Source organism: Lathamus discolor, chromosome 5, assembly GCF_037157495.1.
Source record: "Lathamus discolor isolate bLatDis1 chromosome 5, bLatDis1.hap1, whole genome shotgun sequence".
NCBI classification, from domain to species: Eukaryota; Metazoa; Chordata; class Aves; order Psittaciformes; family Psittacidae; genus Lathamus; species Lathamus discolor.
In genome coordinates, this window is record NC_088888.1 from 54,164,942 (window position 1) to 54,184,950 (window position 20,009).

Here is a 20,009-nt window from a genome sequence, read left to right on the forward strand (position 1 = left end):
TTTGTCATAAACAGGAGTGACTGATAGTAAGGATAGGAGAAGTGACAGCTTTGAAAAATGATTATTTAAGCATGTATTTTCCCTGAGCAAAAGGTGGATGCTTCTTGATAACTACCTGTAAAGCATATGTTCATATTCTCAGACCAGATTAGCAACAAACATGTAGTGCATACAGGAATGTTTGTGTGCGGATGGTTGAGGAAAGAACTGGAGATGAAAGAAAGGCAAAGGTCTTGTAACCTCAGTGAAGCCATTCCACAACACACCAGCTGAGCATTATCCTAGTTTGAACAGTGCCTTTTTCTTTGGGTTATTTTCTCAGCTGTGAAGAACTTCTTCTGACATTTTTCATCCCTATTTCTTTTTGCAAAAATTGCTGAGGTTTTTGTGAATTACATCATTCCTTAAACCTTTGCTTGACCTCAGAGGCTCTTTTGCAATCAAGGAGAGCACTAGCCAGCATTGCACAGCCTGTGCTATGCATTGAATACTGTAATTCAGTCAACTCCTGCAGGTTGAGCTTGCAGTGTTTATTTTAGAAAATGGAGAAACTACCATAGATTCCTCTAACTTAAAAATGAGGGTCTTTCACTTATGTTACATTGTGACCCACCCACTGACGAAAATTGTCTATAGATTTTACAGATTTCACCCTTATCTGTTATTCTTAATATACTCTCACAAATTTTTATTTCAATTACGAGTGATTTTCTTGTTGCCAGCTGATATCTTCTCTTTTTTTTTTTTTAAGGGCAGTTTGTCATAAAATGGGGGCTCATGGGTTTTTTTTGCAAACTGTGGGTTGATTCTGAAAGGAGCAGATGCTATTACTGTATAGCTACTGTCAATTTTACCAACATGACCTTCTCCCTCTGAATAGGATGGGCTTTGTCATTGCTGAGGAAAATACGCATTTTATTTTGCATGGAAAATCTATCCTGAATATTTTTTAAAATGCATACTCTCTGATATAACAATTACAATTGGACTGTACCTACATTCTGGCTACTGTACAGCTTCTCTACAGATATATTTTTGACACTTTTAATTGACCCTTATTTACACAAATTAAAAATATGTATTTGATTGAAAGTATTTATGACATAAATACTTCAGAATTAAAAAACCCAATCCAGCAACCAACAAGCCAAACACAGAATTATGGAAATGTATGTATCAAGCCTGAATTTCAAGAGGTGTAAATATTACAGCCATGTAGCTCACTTCCTGCAATGTATTAACATTACAATTAATCACATCATAATTGTCTGTTCCTATCATATAACTATACTTGCTATACTATAAATGCTACTGGATAAATGTAATTGAAATGCCAGGCTTTATATGAATTTGTGATGTAATGTGTAACAGAACTCATTAAATGAATAATTGATACAGTAAAAATAGTTAATCAGAAAGAAATCTGCATCAACCAAAAGGGATGCATAAATCTCCCTCCTTGTGTTTGCATAGCTCCATATACCCCCAAAAAAAGAAAAGAAATACTAGAGATAAGTTTTAAAGGTAATTCCTTCACTGAGGATGCCGGCCTTCTGGTCATGTTGTTTTGTGATATACATGCCTCAAAGACAAGCATTATGTTAAATGTGATAGATTACTTTGACAAACAGAAGATATGTGGTTAAAATTCATAGAAGTAACCCAAAGAATGTTCCTTTTGTGTGTCACATCTCTGAAAACATTCAGTTTGGAGTAACAATTTATATGTAAAGTCAATATGCTCTTCTATGTAATTTCAGAATTTCTGTGTAGACACCACCAAGAAATTGTGCTCGAATCAAGCTGCTGATGTTTTGGAATTGCAAGTTAGTTGTCAAAATGATTTGGTGCATCATGACAGTAAGAAGGACATGACTGGAAATGCTACATCAGTGGACACCAGTGTGATTAAAGGTCAGTTAAGCTTAATTATTTGAGTTATTAATATAACAAAGCTTATATCCAGCCCTGAAAAGTAATTTACATACAGAATTATCTTGTGTGATTTCACTTGGAGTATATGCCTTATTCAAAAGAGATGAAAAGTGAACATTTTTGTTCTTCCTCCATAAATGCCATAAGGCAAATTCATCCAAACTCTCAACAGCAGCATGGTATTAAACTCTGTTTGACTCTGCAGCGTGAATATTCAGTATTTTTTAGGAACAGACATGTGGAAAAGATGCACTTGCTTTTTGCTTTAGGATGATGCTTACACGTAATCTGTTATTAAAACTCTTGTTCCAACAGGTTTTAAAGACAAGCAAACAATTTACATTAAAGATATCAAGATGTCTTCACATTTTTGTATTTTGAAGGAAAAAAAAAAAAAGCAAATTACTTGACTGATAATTGGTTTTAAAGTCACTGTTTGCTTGAATTTCCCAAGCATTTTTGATAGACAGTTAGTTTCCCTAGTTATCTTTCAAGTTATTCAGAAGGAAATGTGGTAAAGTTGAGAAACTGAATAAGAGGGCAAATTCAAAACACTTTGCAGTACATATAGAAAATGAATTTGATTTAATTAATCTGTCACTCACAGGTTAAATCTGAAATATGAACACATCACATTAATTACAACACTGAAATATTTGGAAGAGTAAAGCACAAATGCTCATTCTCACAGCGCTTGTTAACTGATAACTGATGTCATAACTGAATTTCCCATAAAGTTTCCCTTTATTGTCTTGTCATTTAGCATGTAAGACTCTTAAAAAGGACTGTCTATTTGAAACTACTCATATTGATAATGCCAAATGCGACATAAACAGCTTTTATTATTAATTAGTTTAGCATATTGAATATTCACTCATCCTTACTGCTGTAGAAGTTGATTGGTTGTGGGCTGGTTTTTGAAAGGTATTTTGGTATCTGGCTGCTTTGAAAGATAATCCCAAATTCAATATTTAGTGGATTTGAAAAATGTACCTGCAGGCTCCGTTTTGTCACTGCTTAATGATTTGATTAGATTTGTAGGGGTAAAGGGTAGCTTCCATACTGGCAGCTACAGAAGACATTATCCTCTCTTTAAACTCCAGGAAAAAAGATGAATACCAAGATGGGTTAATGTTGTACTTTTCTGTGTCAAAGGAACCACCTGCAAATCACTGGGACTTGGCTCTGAAAAACACTGTCCGTGCTACAGGGATCAGTTGGATCACTTGCATGGATTAATCTCTGCAGGGTGAGGGAAGCAGCGGGTGGGGTGCACCAGGAAAAAACATGACCAAAGCATCCTTACTGAAGTAGGCCAGGCTTAACGTTTATGCTGAGGACTGGCTTATTCACAGATAAAAAATAGCCTTTGTTACTGAGGGTTTCAAACAAACACTCAGTTCCTTTGTTTAGTACATACATACAAAATCAAGAAGCAGCACATCATAGTGTTTCTTCTTTTGCAAGGCTAGGAAATTGCTTCTTGTTAAACTGCCTTGGAGTATATCCCTGTACAAACTTTGTCTTAAATTTGAGTGTAGTGTGAGTTTGAGCTAGGCAGATTTAACCTAGATGAAAGAACAGTGATGGATTGTACGCTGACAAAATGAAATCTTTTTCTGTGAGATGTGTGTTAGTATAGCCCAAAATTATTTGACTTAATTCAAAGATAACTGCAGAATTATGCAGGAGATTGGATTAGATGACATAGCAGTTCTTCCAGGCCAGCCAAAGGATTCCCATGAGTCCACTGTTGCGTGCAACAAGCTTGCCTGTTCCAAAGAGTATACTCTGCTCTGCTAATTCACAAGATAATGGATTAGAAAGTATGTCAAGACTAATAACACAGACACACTCCTGTGGGTTTTGAGTAGGAGGAAATACACCATTCACTGACTAATCTTTAAACTTCTACTGATGAATGTTAAGCCACACTTCAAATCACCTACCTGTTTCAGATTCCTAATAAGGATGTTGAATCTGTGCTCTCAAGAAAACCCCCCAATAACCAGAGGCAATTTCTATTTCTTATCAAAGGCCACACGGTTCCAAAAAGCAAAGCAACGTGTTTTTCTTTCAGCTTTAATGCCTCTATTGTCTTTCCTTACAGAGTTCATGTTAAAAAATATAGGATTTATTATCTTTGTTGCTAAGAAATTGAACCTTTTTCTTCTGTTGCAATTAAACCTGAATTGACCACTAAAGGCATTATCTTATTATATTTGACTGAGTTTGAATTCGTTAGAAATAATAGCAATATCTGCAGGATAATAACTCTCTCTATCAGTTTTTCTGTGACCTTGAAATTTTTTCTAAGTGGAGTTTCTAAAGCTAATCTTACCTAATCTTCTTGCTTGTGGTTTAGTTTTCTGGAATCATTACAGTATGCAATAAAAATGTGTTTATGTTGACTTTGTTTATTGATGTCAGGACATTTTGGGGAATATATACATTCTGACTTTAAGCACTTGATTTAGGAGGCCAGTGGATTGGAGAAAATGAAAAAAGAATGGGTCTTCTGATTGCCATTTAGGATACACATATAATGTCTACTAATTTGACAATGAAGATGGTTTAAGAAATTTCTGCCCCTGGGCTGTAGCTTGCTGTCCCATCAGTTAGGGCCACACATTTGGTTACAGATCTGTGGTCTAAAATAAACATTAAAATGAGTTAAACAAAATATCCCCAAAACCATAGAATTAGGAATTATTAAAAAAATAAGGGGGGGGGGGGGGGGGAAGCTGCTCTTTTATGACATCACAGGGATTTCTTATTAACATTCAGAATTAGGAAGCAGGCACATAGTGATAAGAAATATGAATTAGGACTCCTTTACTGTATGCATGTATGACAACTCTGTCCAGCTTCCATGCTGCAGCTCAGTCTTTAGTTAGGGCAAAACTGTTATCAGATACTTTTGCTTCTATGGTCCTGTAACTATCTTTAAAAAATGCAATTGGACTCTTTTTCTGTTTTTTGGGGCTGTGAACACAAAACTTACTCTTGGCTGATGCATATTCTGAGATAAGTTTAGAAAAGGGAGAAAATGATGTGACAGAGATCACATAATTTCATAGGACAAAGAGTACACGTTCCTAAATTGTATTTAAACATTTTCAATCAGCTTTGCTCTGAACCAAACTGTAACTTATTCTACAGCAGGGCAAAGAAAGCATAGAGTCTGAATCTTTACATATTTCATTAATTTCTTAGATATGACTGATTGTAATTGCAGTAATAGGCAGAGGCTCCAGGCAAAAGCTTGGAGAAGTGGTTGCAAAGGAAAAGGTAAAGCAGTGTTACCTGTAGGATAACTGAAAACGCCTTCACGTGAGCCATCTTGCCCAGTGCCCAGCAATGCTGCCTGTCTCTGTTCCATGAGCTCTGTGCAGAGCAGCACCTGGGATCTAAAGGGGTGCATGACAGTGCCCTCAGCCCTTCTCATACCTTCTTGCAGGAAGGTATTGTTGAGCTTGAAATATGCAATTGTTTAAAACTTGTGGGAGCTGTTTCTCATCTGCAAGAGCTGTTGATACACTGAGGATTTGTTTTACAAAAAGAGGCAGTAGTGCAACAGTGGAAATTACTGTCTCTAAAGATTCAATAAAACCAGCAAGGTGAAAAGTGACAAAGAAGAAAATTAAAATATAAAAGGACAGTGAAAGCAACCAACAGATGTCTCTCCCAGGACATTTAAGATTTTTTAAGAAATCAAGTTTAAGATTAAACTTTTCCAAACAATGGGTTGGTAGATTCAAGTAAGAGATAAATATTACCCACACATGAATTGTAACCCAACAGTGCATATGAAATACTTTGATTGTAGCACTTTGCAGTTTTTAAAGGTATGTTACATCATCACTTGAAGCAATAGTTGATGAATGCCAGCCGAAGGAACAGTCAGTTAGTTTTATAGAGACTGATTCTGCTGTCACTGAATAGTTTTCAGTAGCAATCCATAAGGAATTAGCTCTCATTAGTACTGAGGAGCATTAGAACCAGACCCACAGCAAATAAAATGCTATTGTTCATAAAAACACTTTGGCTTCTGTGTATGCCTTTAGTTCTGTACATTTTCACTTCAGTAATGTGCAGAAATGAGGATGTGGTTCTGCCAAGTTTGATTCACATTGCTGTTGCACATAATAATTCACAACTATTGTTTTCAAATTAGGCATAAATAAACACTGAATGTTATTATGTGGTTGAATGTTAGTTCATGCGGCATAAAACCTGAACTGAGATATTTGCCACAGCTATAAAAGTGTGTTATGGTCACGGTCAGAGTTGTTTAGGTATACGGCCTTGTATGTACATGAGTTGGGGTTTCTAGCACTGATTTCATTCAAGCAAGAGTCCTGATGGGTTGAGTTACTTCTGTTGCCTACATTTTGAAGGAGGGCAGAATTGAGAATTATGACAGTTGTGACCTTGAATTTTGTGAAAAAACAGCAAGTATATTCTGAGGCGGGGGGGGAACATTCAAGGATACGAGTGAGATAAATGGAAATGTTTAGTCTGCAGAGCACTACCCTTCCACTACAGCGGCAAACATAATTATACAAATTGTTCCAGGAAGAGCAGGATTAATGAAATTTGGTTTAATAAGTATTCAGGTCTGTTGTCCCCTATTGCTCTTCTCCTGATAATAACCAAAACTCTCCTTATGGCACTCCTATCAAATGAAAAAGAGCAGGTCTGGAGCTATGTGTGTGTTGAGTGGCCAACAAATATGCACATACTGATTTATCCTGCTGGTTGCTGCCAAATGGAGTGTATAACAGCTGTGTTCTGCATGCTTTTCTTTCAATAGAGGAACTAATTCAACTCTTGCTTTTGTAATCACATTGAGACTTCTGCCCCTTTTTCAAATCTGACTGAAATTGGCAAAAAAACCTTTTAAAAGTACTGAAGAGATTGACAGTACAATGACATAAGACTTGTTTTCTTAGCAGGCTGAGATGGCATATCTGATTCAGTAATTCAGTGTTGAGAGTAATAGGGTTTTTTTCAATCAGGGGAGGAAATTGCATTGATTTCACTGTTCAGAATCCTCTTGGGATCGTTCAGCTTGTCCTATTCATTGCTTAATGCTTTACTGAAGTGTAAATATATATGTTTCAGAAGGCATCCTACACAGGTTTGGGACTAAGGACAGCTTTGATTTAGTATGGCCTGATGACATTAATTTCCCTTCTTCTTGAGCTATCTTGCTTAGAACCATATCATTTTGTTTCCATGTGTTTGGAAAAGAACAGAGTCTGGCTATGCCATCCGTGAGCAGTCTGTGCTTTGTATCAGCAAGTCTAAGCACAGAAAAAGTATTTCACTTGCTGAATCAAAGGGGTTAGTTTATTCTTTCAGTGCCTGTTTTATTCATTAGTTTACTTATATGAAACACAGCCAACTTGCAAATGAACTACAAACCTGAAAATGTTTATTAACAAGATAGTGGCCACATGTGTGAATGAGATCTTAATTAAATTTCTCATTATATGTTTGGGGTTTTGGTTGGGGGTTTTGTCATTGTTGTTTGGGTTTGGTTTTGTTTGTTTTTTTTCTTTTGATGCCTAGATCTGTAAATACTTTTCTAAGTTACTCATTCCTAAAATGTAGCAGGGGTACTTGTAGGTAAATTAGACTATGAGAAACTCTGTGCTGGTGTGGCTAGTCAGCTGCTTGATTAACTTAAGGGTTATTTCTGGACTTAAAAAAAAATCTATAAAGGAAAGGATCATAACTTCAGAAAGAAATGGTTCCTACACAGTTTTTCAAGGGGAGACACCTCAGCTTTGGAGAGTCTCAGGAGGAGCACAAGTAGGAGTTGGACACCACTGAGAGTATATGCAGCTATTTTCTTGATGAAGGGGCACACAGTGGTCGTAAGAGTAAGCTTGGGAGGATTCTTGTTTGAGAAGCTTAGTCCCATAAAGAAGGACCTGTTTGACAAGTACAGCCTTGCTGTTAGGTCAGATAGGCTGTGAGGCCCTGTGCATATGTGCATGTTGTAGCAAATTAAACAACCAGGAACAGCTTTACCAAAGGCTTTCACACTGTTTTGCCATTTCAGGTGAAACCTTTTGCTTTAGAAACACAGTATCCCCTCAGCTCCATCTAATGTGAAGCCTCCTGATAAAACCCAAGGGTGAGCTGCTCCTGGTATGGGAATTTCTGTCCTACTGCTACCTGGTTCTTCCCCACCATAACAGGCGGGTCTGGAGGCGAAATGTGGGGCATTCACTGGCCAATACTTGTGATGTCCTGCTCCATGTGACCAGTGGTCTCATGCTTTTCTTGGAGCTGCCTCTAGCCTCAGAGAAGCAGTAGGATCACCCAGGCAGAGAAGAAGACTCTGGGACCTTTTGGCAGCAACCTATACCTCACCAGTATGAGCTGTAATGCTATGCTGTCTCTGCCAAGAATCAGTGCAGAACTCAACCCAGTGCTAGAGCTGCAGCGTGGACTCCTGTGAGGGTCTCTGCCCTTGTGGGAAAATTCAACTGCTTTTGGGAGGGTTTGTCCTCAGTATTGCCTGAGGTTAGTCTAGGTGGATGTAAATAAATATGCTTCAGAACTTTTAGTTTTAACCTCAAGCCACTTTCAGGCCTGTATCTCTTATATCACCTTCAGATTAAGAAAAAATGGGAGGTTTGTTCTAGGAAATCCCAAAGTCACACAACAGTTTCCTAGCCGCAGAGGCTCATCTCTTCAGGTAACGAAACATGACTGCAGGAAAGCAAATCTGCAATAGGGATGGTACATGCTGCAAGTGGACTGCTTTTCTCTTGATACAGTCAGACAATTTTATCTGCCTGCTTTTGCACCGTCAGTGATCACACTTTTTAACCATTTTAATAAACCTTATAGTTACTTGTGCGCAGCTAGTGGAGAGTAGGCAACAGATTATCCAGTTTGTCTACAGACACTGAGGTACAAGTATTGTGCAAAAACTAAACCAGGAATTCTTCAGCTAAGACTCTCTCATAAAATGCTCAAGTAGGTTTCATTCTTGATCTGCCAGGTATTCTTCAGGAACTTAGGTAAGTCTGTTAAGATATGAAGAGAAGTGAGGAGAACATTGCTTTCTTTGCCTTTTGCTTTTGTGGTTGTCTGCATGAATTGTACATTTTTTATAGGGCAAGGGCAGAGTCTTCCATTTCCTTACAGTTGTTTTTTGCTAATTGTTCAGGTCTAACAAATCAGGCACTTGGCAATTGTGAGGCAGAAGAGGATGAGGAGGAAGAGCACAGCTACAACTATGTTGATGAAAACATAATTGAACACATACGTAAAGTATTTCAAGACTCCACTATTAGAAATAAGCATGCAGTCTCTGAAGGAAGAAGGTGAGTGTGACCTGTGATCGCTTGTGGATGCAAACAAGTGTGGGCAGAATGATTTGTCAGGATGGCCACTAACCTTGACTCCGCAAAGCAAGGGAGGCTTTCCCCTGGGAGCTGACACTATTACCCTGAATATCCTGTAAATAATGCAGAAAGGGCAACTCTAAGCTGCTGCCTGTGACCCCCTGTCACTTTTAGCTGTGTCACCTTTCTCAAATCAGTACCTACCATCGTTCTGGTGATAGAGGTGACCAGGCAAGATCAGGTTTGTAGATAGGGACAAAAACTTAATTAGACAAAAAGTAGTCCTTACAAAAACACGCACAAACCCAGAGAAAGGCTTTATATCTAAAAGCCTGTGTAATTTTTCTGGTTTGTGCCAGTTTGCTGTAACAAATTATAATACTATAAATGCAATCCTTTCCCTCTTTTGAGAAGTGGATGCCTTATTGTGCATGACTAAGGGTTTCTCTTAAAAAGCTTTCAGGATTTATCTGTGTTTTCACTAGAGCCTCGAGGTTCTGCTCTGGCAGTCTGCAGAGAATTAAAGTGCCAGTGAACAGGGTCTTTGCTTCTAAAAAGATCCAGGCATCATTTCCAGCTAAACATAAATTAGACTTTTTTCTGAGATTTGAGTGAAACTGTGTAGTCCCACCTCTTTTCACTTATAGCTGGACCTTCTATGAACTTCACTTGATCTGGCTGAATTGCTGAAAACCCAGCAAAACTTAATGTCGTGTTTCAGAGATTTTAAAAATTGCTTTATTATAAAGTGGTGGTTTATTTCAAAATGTACCTTGTATTTATTTTAAAATGGCATGCAATGTTTCTATTCTGTAAGTAATGTACTGAATCTGAAACAAGCTGTTATTTTTTTCTGAAATGCTCAAACCACTCAGAAACATTACATCCGGAGTAGTGTGTGATATCTGTGTGGCCATCTCTTCCCCTACTCACAGCCACAGAAACTCCAACTTACAGGAAAGAATGAAAAATGAAACAAAGCAATGCATTTCACATAGTGCGTTGCTTTCTCAGTCCACATGTCACTGTGATGGTGACTTGCTTTATTGAGTAAAGAAGTCAAGAAAGAGAGAATGAAACCCTTTTTTGATTAAAATAGTCCTTTTGTCTATAGGCATTCAGGGAAAAGCACAGTTTCAAAAAGCTATGCCAGCCTAAGGGATCATCATCTAATTATACTACTTACTGTTGTGGCATCAGCTCCTTTAAGTTTTTATCCACCTGCCCTTTAAACTTCCTATCAATAGAGGCAAGGTTTCACTATATTAGTTGTCTTCTTTAAGGCCTCTATCAAAATATGAAAGAAAGGACCTTTGCTGCCTTGAGGGTGATCACTATCTGGTTTGGATTGTGAAGCAGTCCCATAAATTATCACCCTTGGTGCATGACAGAAGTATCCACCCTCTGAAATCATTAGCTAGCCAAGGAGCACATAGCTCCTCTAGCCTGCTAATCTCCCCCTGACCATCAGAAATCCTCCATTATGGCTTTTATCTAGCACTTTAAGTTTCTATCAAGCTACTACACTTGCACTTGTGAGCATTTTGTAAAAATATGTATTTCATGTGAGCAGATGAAATTAACCTTTAATGTGGACAAACCCCCTATAAATTATCTAGCCAGGCAAAATGATTGATGAACTTTAAAAATCAGGTTTTGAGCATGGATGCTCCACAGCTGGCTAAAGGGACTATTAAAAAATAACCAAATTAGCTCTTTTAGGCTTACTTACAGGCAAACAATGAACAAAAATATGTTGGGTCTTGCACCTGTGCTAAATGCCCAACATCTGATCATGTTAGTTATACCTCAAGAATTCACCAGTAAACCATTTCCCACCCATGGTCCCTCCCTTCCTCCAGACATCTATGCTATTTATGAATATCCACTTTTAATTATCAGTATGATCTATAAAAATTAAAACTGTTGATCCAAGTTACTTTTAAATAGAGTCATTAGGGGAAAAGATAGTTTTAATGAAATACAGTAAAATTCAACAGTCAGGTGTACTTCGAGAAAATCAGTATTATTTGTAGTGTTTCACCAGTGCCCCAAAAAAATCTTTCCACGATCAGCACCAGAGCAGGCCAGGATGAAACTAGTAATGGCTAGTCCTCATCCTAAGCAGTAGGGAGAAAGAACAGAGATTGCCTCAGGTCATTGCTATGTTAATTTGGATAGAATAAATGTACCCAAGGGTCAGTGATGTTAACATGACCTCACCACTGCAGAACAGCAAGCAATTAAACCAGGGACTTCACTACAGATGCCTGAGCTTGCTATAGCAACAACCACCATTAACATATTTTAGCCTTTCATTAAAGATTCAAGAGAAAGTAAGAAAAAAACCCCACTGTCTGAAAGCATTTAAATGGTGTGGCTTTCTTTATAACAACTGAAGTTTATTTCCTTTTATCTCCAAGAGTTGTTGAGGAGGGGGGATTTTATTTTTTCTAATGAGGAATGCCCTCAGTTTTTCAGTCTTTTAGAAAGCATTAAAGATATCAGCAGTGTTTTTTCTTGGGTGTGAGAAAAATGGGAGGGAGAAGGTTCGTTGAAATGAACTGGAATACCTCTGGTGCTGCTATAATGTCTCAGCACATGTCCCTACAAACAAAAATTGAGATGGAGACATGCAGCAGAAGCAACGGCAACAAAAAGCAACAGCAAAACTGGAGAAGGCAGCTTCTGTCTCCAGAGCTCATAGCTCCTTGTAACCTCATGGATGAAAAAGGCAGAAACAGCATGGTCCAGCCCCCTGGAAAGCTGAAAATGAGTACTGGAGTTAGGCTGTTTCAGGGCATTGCTTTCTGGACTTGAACTTCACACAAATCCTGGAAAAGGAACAGTCTCACCTTACTAAGCCTGAGTGGTTTATTAAAGAGGAGCAAAAAAAGAAAAAGTAGAAAAGGAAGAGAGATGCAGAAGGGAATGAAAAAACATTGCAGCTGTGTTTCCTCTTGTCATGAGCTCAATATCTGAGCTGTTTTTTTTTTTTGGACAAAGCAGTTTTCTCTATTTTCAATGTATACCATTTTTTTTTAAGTAATTGCATGAAACAGATTGAGGTACGACCATTTTATTTTTATTTTAATCTTGGTTGTGTTAGATGTAGGTTCCTGCAGAACTGAAAGCTAGAGAGAGCTTTGATAACAAATGAAAACCAACCTTTCTAAGACCACCTCATCTTCATTAGTCCTTTTGTACTGTTTTTCCAAGACGTTTCTCTGGAGCTTTCATGCCACTGACCCTTTAAGCAGGCTGTTTCTTTCGTAGCTCTGCTTGTCTCTGACTGAAGGGCTGAGCAGACTTTGTAGCCTTGAAGATACTGGAGCGAGAAACTCAAATCCAAGACCGGAGTTGTACGTTCTCAGCACTTTTGAAAGTCCCCCTCCTCTTAAGTAGTTTTCAATGCAGATTTGGAGCATCACCTACTTTGCTAATTTTCATTGTTAGGTAATTTTTCTACTGCTTGGTGTCTGCACTTTACACAGTGAAAACTGAACCTTTTTTCCCAGAGTGCAATCAATGGTGATTACAGAGGGAAGGAGGAGCCAAAAGGGAGCAAATAAATAGTGTGCTACTCTGGGAGCTGCAATTTGATTCTTAGCTTTGACGTAGGCAGGACTTCAAGCAGCCTGTCTCAAAGCAGTTATAGGTTCAGAGACCCTAAGGGCAGGGAAGACTACCAGGTTACCATAATTATCTAGATGTTCCTTCTAGATGCCCAGGTCTTGCCACTCCCCTAGACGTCAGGTTAAAACATGCATTTTTGTAATGTGGCAGAGCTGGGAACAGAGCCCACTGGTGAAGTCTCAGCACACTAGCATATTGCCATTAAATATTAATTAAGTTATTAATTAAGTTCCCTCCAGGCCTGCATCCCTTATCCCAGCCCCAAGGCACACCCATTGGAAGCCTCCTTCCAAGAGGGGGCTATTTCTTCTCCCGTCTGCCAGACCATCAATACCACACAGACATCATGGGCATAGTGACACTGGAGAAACACCACAAAAGCATTTTGCTGGAGTCACAGCTTGCACTGACTGAATGAGCTCTTTCACCCTGTATAGGTCAAATATTTCCCTAAACTGCATAAGCTATACTAGTGAAAGAGAAATTTACTGGTTGCACACTGGTTTCACACACTTAGACAAAGTTGCTGGCATAGCTGTGATGAAGTCATACATCAGCTTTATTTTTGCTGTAACTGTACTGACAAACCTTTTTAGAGCACAGACAAGCCCTAACTAGCTGCCAGTTGACTCAAGAGCTCGTTCACCTGCATTCTCTGTGTAACTTTTAAATTGAAATGTAAAGATGTCCTGTTTCACCCTGTCACTTTGTTTTGTTTGTTTTCAGAGACGTCTGAAGTAAAATAATTCTGAAATAATCTGGAAACAAATAGGAAGCTGTGTCCTTCACACATTAAGATCGACCTCAACTGTAAGAAAAAGCTGCTCATGACAGTGTCCTTCTTGTCTCATGAAGAGCATACGAGGCTGTAATTTAACTATAATATTCTCCTGAGAAACTAAACTGCTTACTTGTCCTAAATAAGAAGTCAAACCAGATAATGTCTCACCTTTTGAAGGGACAAAGTTCCTCTGTACATACTTATTCATGAATTCAGATAATGATGCCAAGTCCAATCTTTCATTCTTATTGTACCTCAAATTCCAGTGGATTTTCTGAACCACTGCAGGGCATATGCAAAATGAACATCCCTTACTGAAAGCTGCTTGCTTGTTTCCTTTTTTTTTTATAGAAGGGAACAGTAGAAAGGGGAATGAAGGTTGTCTAAGGTGAATGTCTATTTCTTTGGCAAGTCTCATATGTTTCAGTTTAAGGCTCAGAATTGGAAACAGATGAATTCTGCCACTCTTTCAGATAATGAGCAATGCTTTATTTCACAGGTAGTACTGTTACTCAACAACTAATTCACTCTGTAAAGCAATGCCACTCCTACCAGGGGGAAGTGTTACTCAGAAGGCCTACAAATGCCACCTCCATAAGCCCTTGCACAGCTTAAATTATCTAGAATCACACTAGAGCTGTTTGTTTTGCTGTTATGTTCAGCAATTTGCTGAAAATGCAGCTGGGAAGGAAGGACAGAATCTGGAGCTGAAAGAGTAGTATTTGTGCTAATATTAGAACTGCTGTATTCCTATCTAGGGTCACTATGTGCAGTCACACAAGCTGTACAGGTAGAATGTGCTTAACATCTTTGGGTGGCACAGGACTTAGGCCTCATATTCTGGCAGAGCCAGTCTGATACCCATCATTTGCAGCATATAAGAACAAGATCTGGGCAATGCATGCATAGTGAGTGCTGTGTTTCTAGAATTGTTAGATCTAGGCAAGTACATATCCCTCTGGCAATACTTTGACTCAGAGGAAGCTATTGAGAACAGATGTGTAAATACACAGTTGATGTGCCAAAAGTTTCCAGACTCAACAACAGCTTGATCAGAGTAGCATATCCAGAAGTCCCAGACAGAGGGTTGGAGAAAGGGAAAGTATTTAGAAAGCCTAGACACACCACATTTTTAGTCCTACTGAGGAGTTAATAAGCATATGCTCACAAAAATGCCTTAATATACTTTAAAGTCTTTTCAAGCAGACAGTACAGTATCTTCAGATTTGCCTATTAAAATTCTACTGAATAATTTTCACTAATTAATTTAGAATTTCTCAATATTGTCTCAAATTAATTTATTCAAGATAAATGTTCATCCTCATTAAAATCAGTTACAATTTAAGTATTATAAATACCACACGGAGTGCTTTGATTCCATGCATATGTAGCATACAGTGTTTTGCATATCAGTAGTTAATATGGAGGCTTGCAGGTGTGTACAAAACTTGTAGATGATACATCACTTGTGGTTATTTGAAATGCATTTTAAGCTTTTTTTACTAAAATCTGTATTTCTCTTTATGGCAGCTGAAAACAGCCCTGTTTGTTAAGCCAGCAAATGCAGTCTGCTATTTGAATAAAACAAATTTGTTGTGTATTTTACTGACTTTTTTGTCTACTGAATGTAATGCTGTCCTTTGCTGGATGGCTGAAAAATGTGATAGGTTACTACCACAATTTTTCTTCACTGAAGTGCCAGAAGCCTGACTTCTACAGCTAGAAAGGAGAGGAAAGCCTTCTGGGCTGCACTGACGGAACAGTGCCGTCGGCTTGAGGGATGTGACTCCTTTCCTCTGCTCAGTACTGAAAAGGCCACATCTGCACTACTGTACCCAGTTCTGGGACCCCCAGTACAAATGTAGACATACTGGAGTGAGTCCAGCAAAGGGCAGTGAGAACTTGGAGCATCTGAAATACAAGTGGATGCTGAGAGAGCCTAGAAAAAAACAAGGTGCTCATTAGTTGCTCTAAGTGTTAGGATGGGTGTGAATAGTATGGGATGCAGTTACTTTTCCAACAGTTACTTTCCCAACAGTTACTTTCCCAACAGATCTTAAGCTTCTTTCAGACATTCTGTCAAAGTATATGTGATCCAGTCTGTGAATAAAACCAAGATTTATAATCCGTTTTTATAATTTCTTCCCTTTAAAATGCTTCAAAAATGCAATCTCTCTTCTTTGCTGTTGTGGTTTAAGTCCAGCTATGCAGCCACTTGCTCAGTCCTCTACCCCATGCAGTGGGATGGAGAGAATCAGAAGAAAGGTAAAAGTCCATGAGATGAGAACAATTTAATAACTGAAATAAAAGTAGAATGTAATAATATCAACAACAATAACAATAGGAAATAAAATAGAGAGGAAGGAATAAACCCTGCCCTCCAAAAAGCCTCACATGATGCACAATACAATTGCTGACCGCCTGCTGACCGATGCCCAGCCTGACCTGAGCAGTGATCCAATCCCTTTTTAGGTAAATCCCCCGTTTATATACTCAGCATGAAATGCTCTAGTATGGAATACCCCTATGGCTAGTTTGGGTCAGGTATCCTGCCTCTGCTTCCTCCTGGCTTCTCTTCTCCTCTGCCCCTCCTCACTGGCCGAGCATGAGAGATTGAAAAGTCTTTGATCAGGGCAAGTGCTACTTAGCAACAACCAAAACACTGGTGTGTTATCAGCACTGTTCTCAGACTAAAGCCAAAACACAGCACTGCACCAGCTAATAGGAAGAAAATGAACTCTATCCCAGCTGAATGGATAAAGTAGATCCTGTCACATAAGAAGTGATGTGCAACAATCCTGTCTTGTATATTCAGCCTCCTTGAGTTCAATGAGTATAATTCATCTGTGTAAAGGTGGCAGATTTTATGAACCTTGTAAATATATTAGTAGCAAAGGTGTCTCTGGTATCTTTTCCTTAGGCATGTGTGCCAGCATCATATCCTGTCACGGAAATGAGAACTAGCCTGACCATTAAGTTTACATGGAGAAACAGTGCATCTGCATTAGGTTCTTGGCATGAAAGAGAGATCATGGTGCTGCGCTGCAAGGGAAAAACATCCAGTCTTGCTGCAGAAAGCAGAGGGGAGGAAGGAGGCATGAAGTAATATCCTAGTAAAAGGTTGATGCTTAAGATTTACTAAGTATTGTGATTCTCTTATGCCATACAGATGACCAAAGTGATTTTGTACTATTTGCTAATACATGTTTGACAAAGCTATAATGTCATCACGATCCTTGAGGAATCTGGTTATCATGCCCAGACATTAAGGCTCAAGAAGACTGCATTTGAGAGGGGAAAGCCATTTTCAGCTGAACATAGACCACAATTGCTATGCCTGAAGGGAATACAAGTGTATTTAAATAATGAGATATTTGCTTTGCAAAAGATTGGCATAAGCTTTTGCCAGGCTTGTTAGCTTAAAGGCTTATCTCTTTTAATGCTAAGAAGTATTTCCACTGTGTTCTCACTGAAGGCCGGCTCAGGAGCAACTGCTTCCGCAGTACTCCATGTGTGCCTAAGCCTTCAGTGAGATGGCATTTTCTGTTTGGATGATCACATGCATATTCTTGAAATATCTAGCTTTTGTGCCTGGGAAGATAAGTAGAATCTTCTTCCTGCATTCTTCTTTAAATGCCAAAAGCTCTTTTGTTTAAATACATGTCAAACAAACGCTTATCTACCACACTCCTTCCAATAAGAGGCCGCTGTTTATTCTTGCTATCTCTTCACCTAATGCATATGCCACTATTCCCACCTCTCCTAAGACTGTCCAGGTCTTTTCCTAACTTTTTTCACTTTGATGTGCCTGTACCATGTTAACTTTCAACAACTTAACACCACATGGGAACTGATAGTCTCCAAAGAGAAACTGTTTTCTTGCTTCTACATTATGTACTAGTGACAGGTTGGTTTGATGTTTTCTGGTTTGGTGGGTTGTTTTTTTTTCTATTGTTATTTTCCTCCCTCCTCGTTTTGATGCGCCTGTGTGCTGGGAGTGTTCTTGTGCTTTGCAGTACTACACATCTTTGATGAGCTGCTTCTGTCTCTTGTCTTGGTTTTTCGCATTTTCTAGGATAGCCATTTACAGCTCTCTCTGGAGCTGCTAAACTGTGCTGCTCTGATTTAAGTGCAGACTGCCAGCTGCTGGTGGGATTTGCCTGCCTTTGCCTTGCTGCAGCTGCTCTTGGCCCAGTCGGCCTTCTGTTTATGCTTTCATCTCTGCTGTTTTTTCTGATACCCACGTTTTCTTCCTAGGATTCTTCTATTCTGTTTCAATACACCTGGTTTTGTTCTACTTGTAAGAATCCACCACCTCTGTTTTGTCTAAACTTCTATACGTGCCTCAACCTCCAAACCGCAATTGCTGGCTTATTTCTAAAGCCTTTACCTGGCTGGTTGGCATGCTAGGTTAGGACATAGTGTCTCAAATATACAAGTGTTCTGTATTTCAATAAGAAAGATGGTTCTTTTTCAAAACACTGAAGTATTGCCTAATGTCATCATAAATTCAGGTAAAGAAATATTTGCTTTTTAAGAATGCATTTTACAAATCTCCCTTCAAGTGTGGCAGTTTATAAATTGTTTTTTTCCTATTTGTATTGATGGCTCTCTTTTCGTTTTCTCAAAATGCACCTTAGGTGTAGTTAATCACAGAAAAGTTAACAAATTTTTTCCAAACTTTTCTGGAACACAACTAACTTAATATTTTAACAGCTGGCAGCTGTGGTAATTACTTTTACATTATACCTAAAGTCTGTTGGAATCTAATTACTCTGATCTATGAACCAGGTAATTAAGGTAAAAACTCCCACATTTTCTTAGACCTCATTAATGTATTTCCTTTGAAAATTGTTAGCTAATGATGATACATTAAGAGTTTATCCATAAAATGGCAGTGAATAATTAAAACATTTGTCCTGGGACGTTAAAGGACAGAGCAGTGTTTAACTGCTCAACGTGTTGGTAATTATTTCTTAATTTCCAGTGCAAGTATGGTGCAAGTTTGGGGAGAAAGGACCAATCAAACTGGGAAAGTGGCAGGCAAAGACACAATTGATTTTCTTTTATTTCAGTTACTTGGTACCTGGCTAATACTTCAGGAAGTGTGGAGACTCCTGGGGAACTGGTGTTTCTCCTGCTATCTGGGCTCTGAAGGGCAGCCTCACAAGGTGCCTTCCAGAGGGGCCCTGCTGGAAGGGCCCTTACTTGGTTGCTACTGGAGCTGTGAGAGCATCTCTCAGACTGGCACTGGGGGAAAAGTCCAAATCTCACCCCTATAGTCTGTGGAAAACTTCTGACTGCTGTACATGTGTCAGAAAGGCTATTGCTACAGTGGCTACAAAGGAAATGTGGTATGTGAGTGCCACAGAACTCTGTGCTCCAGCAGAAGAGTGAGTGGCACATGCCTTTCTCCTTCCAAGCAAGAGGTGTGAGATGGTTACCAATTGAGATGCTACGTGCAACCTAAAATGAGGGGCAGGCCTAAAATGGTGGAAAAGCAGTGCTGCTTTCCCTTGTTTTGACTTATGAATCTAAGCCTTGTGTTATTTTTAACTATGCTGCAATGTAGGCTGTAGCTTAACAGGATGCAGCAGGCAGTGGCCATCCCCAGCTGTGCACCAATGAAAGGGAGCTCCAAACATGCCTACTCTCTAGGGGAAGTTTCCATGAGGATAGAGGATCCAAGTCAGCAGGTTTCCTAGGAAGCCTTCAACCCCTGCCTGCCTGCCTGCAGGACCCCTGCCCCACTTCCCAACAATCTCTGAATGCCAGGTTATTCTTATCAATTCCCAGCACAGAAGACTGGGATCAGCACTTGGGTCTGAGTGCGCCAGGTACTGGGAGTGTGAACAGTACGAATACATCTCTTCCTCGGTAATCAAATCTAATGTATGACACACTGCAATAAGGACTAGACATGGAATGAAAAAGCAACTTGTGGCTATACAGACTACACAACCACATAAATAAATAATTAAATAAACAGATAGATAGATCAATGTTTTCTTGAAATAAGTGAAATGAATCAAATACCAGAATCGTGTAAGAGGTGACAGAGAATAAGCCCTTTTACTTCAGGACTGGCTCCACAGCACCACACGAGGCACACGCCAGTTGTAAAGCAGCATACTGAGGGAATCTGTCTGTATTAGTGTGTTTAATATGAAAAGACTGAAAGCTTCAACTTTGATTGCTGCTGGTCTTCAAAATAATAACTTTGGTGGAAAACAGTCGAGGCATTGATTTTGGATTTGAACTTCAAAGAAAAGTTTCTGATGATCATC

The 20,009-nt window shown here is 38.9% G+C and overlaps 1 protein-coding gene across 2 annotated transcripts in view; it reads left to right on the forward strand.

Annotated features, from left to right (window-relative positions):
* Positions 1 to 15,274, forward strand: part of THEMIS (thymocyte selection associated) — a 77,109-nt gene extending 61,835 nt beyond the window's left edge. The window contains exons 5-7 of one of the 2 annotated variants that reach the window (XM_065679112.1): positions 1,761 to 1,914; positions 9,128 to 9,284; positions 13,668 to 15,274. In XM_065679112.1, the coding sequence (XP_065535184.1) occupies positions 1,761 to 1,914; positions 9,128 to 9,284; positions 13,668 to 13,677 (321 nt within the window). In that variant the 3' untranslated portion in view covers positions 13,678 to 15,274. Of the gene's footprint in view, positions 1 to 1,760; positions 1,915 to 9,127; positions 9,289 to 13,667 lie in introns of those variants that run through there. The other variant, XM_065679113.1, reaches the window with a different exon arrangement.
* Positions 15,275 to 20,009: the final 4,735 nt, after the last annotated feature.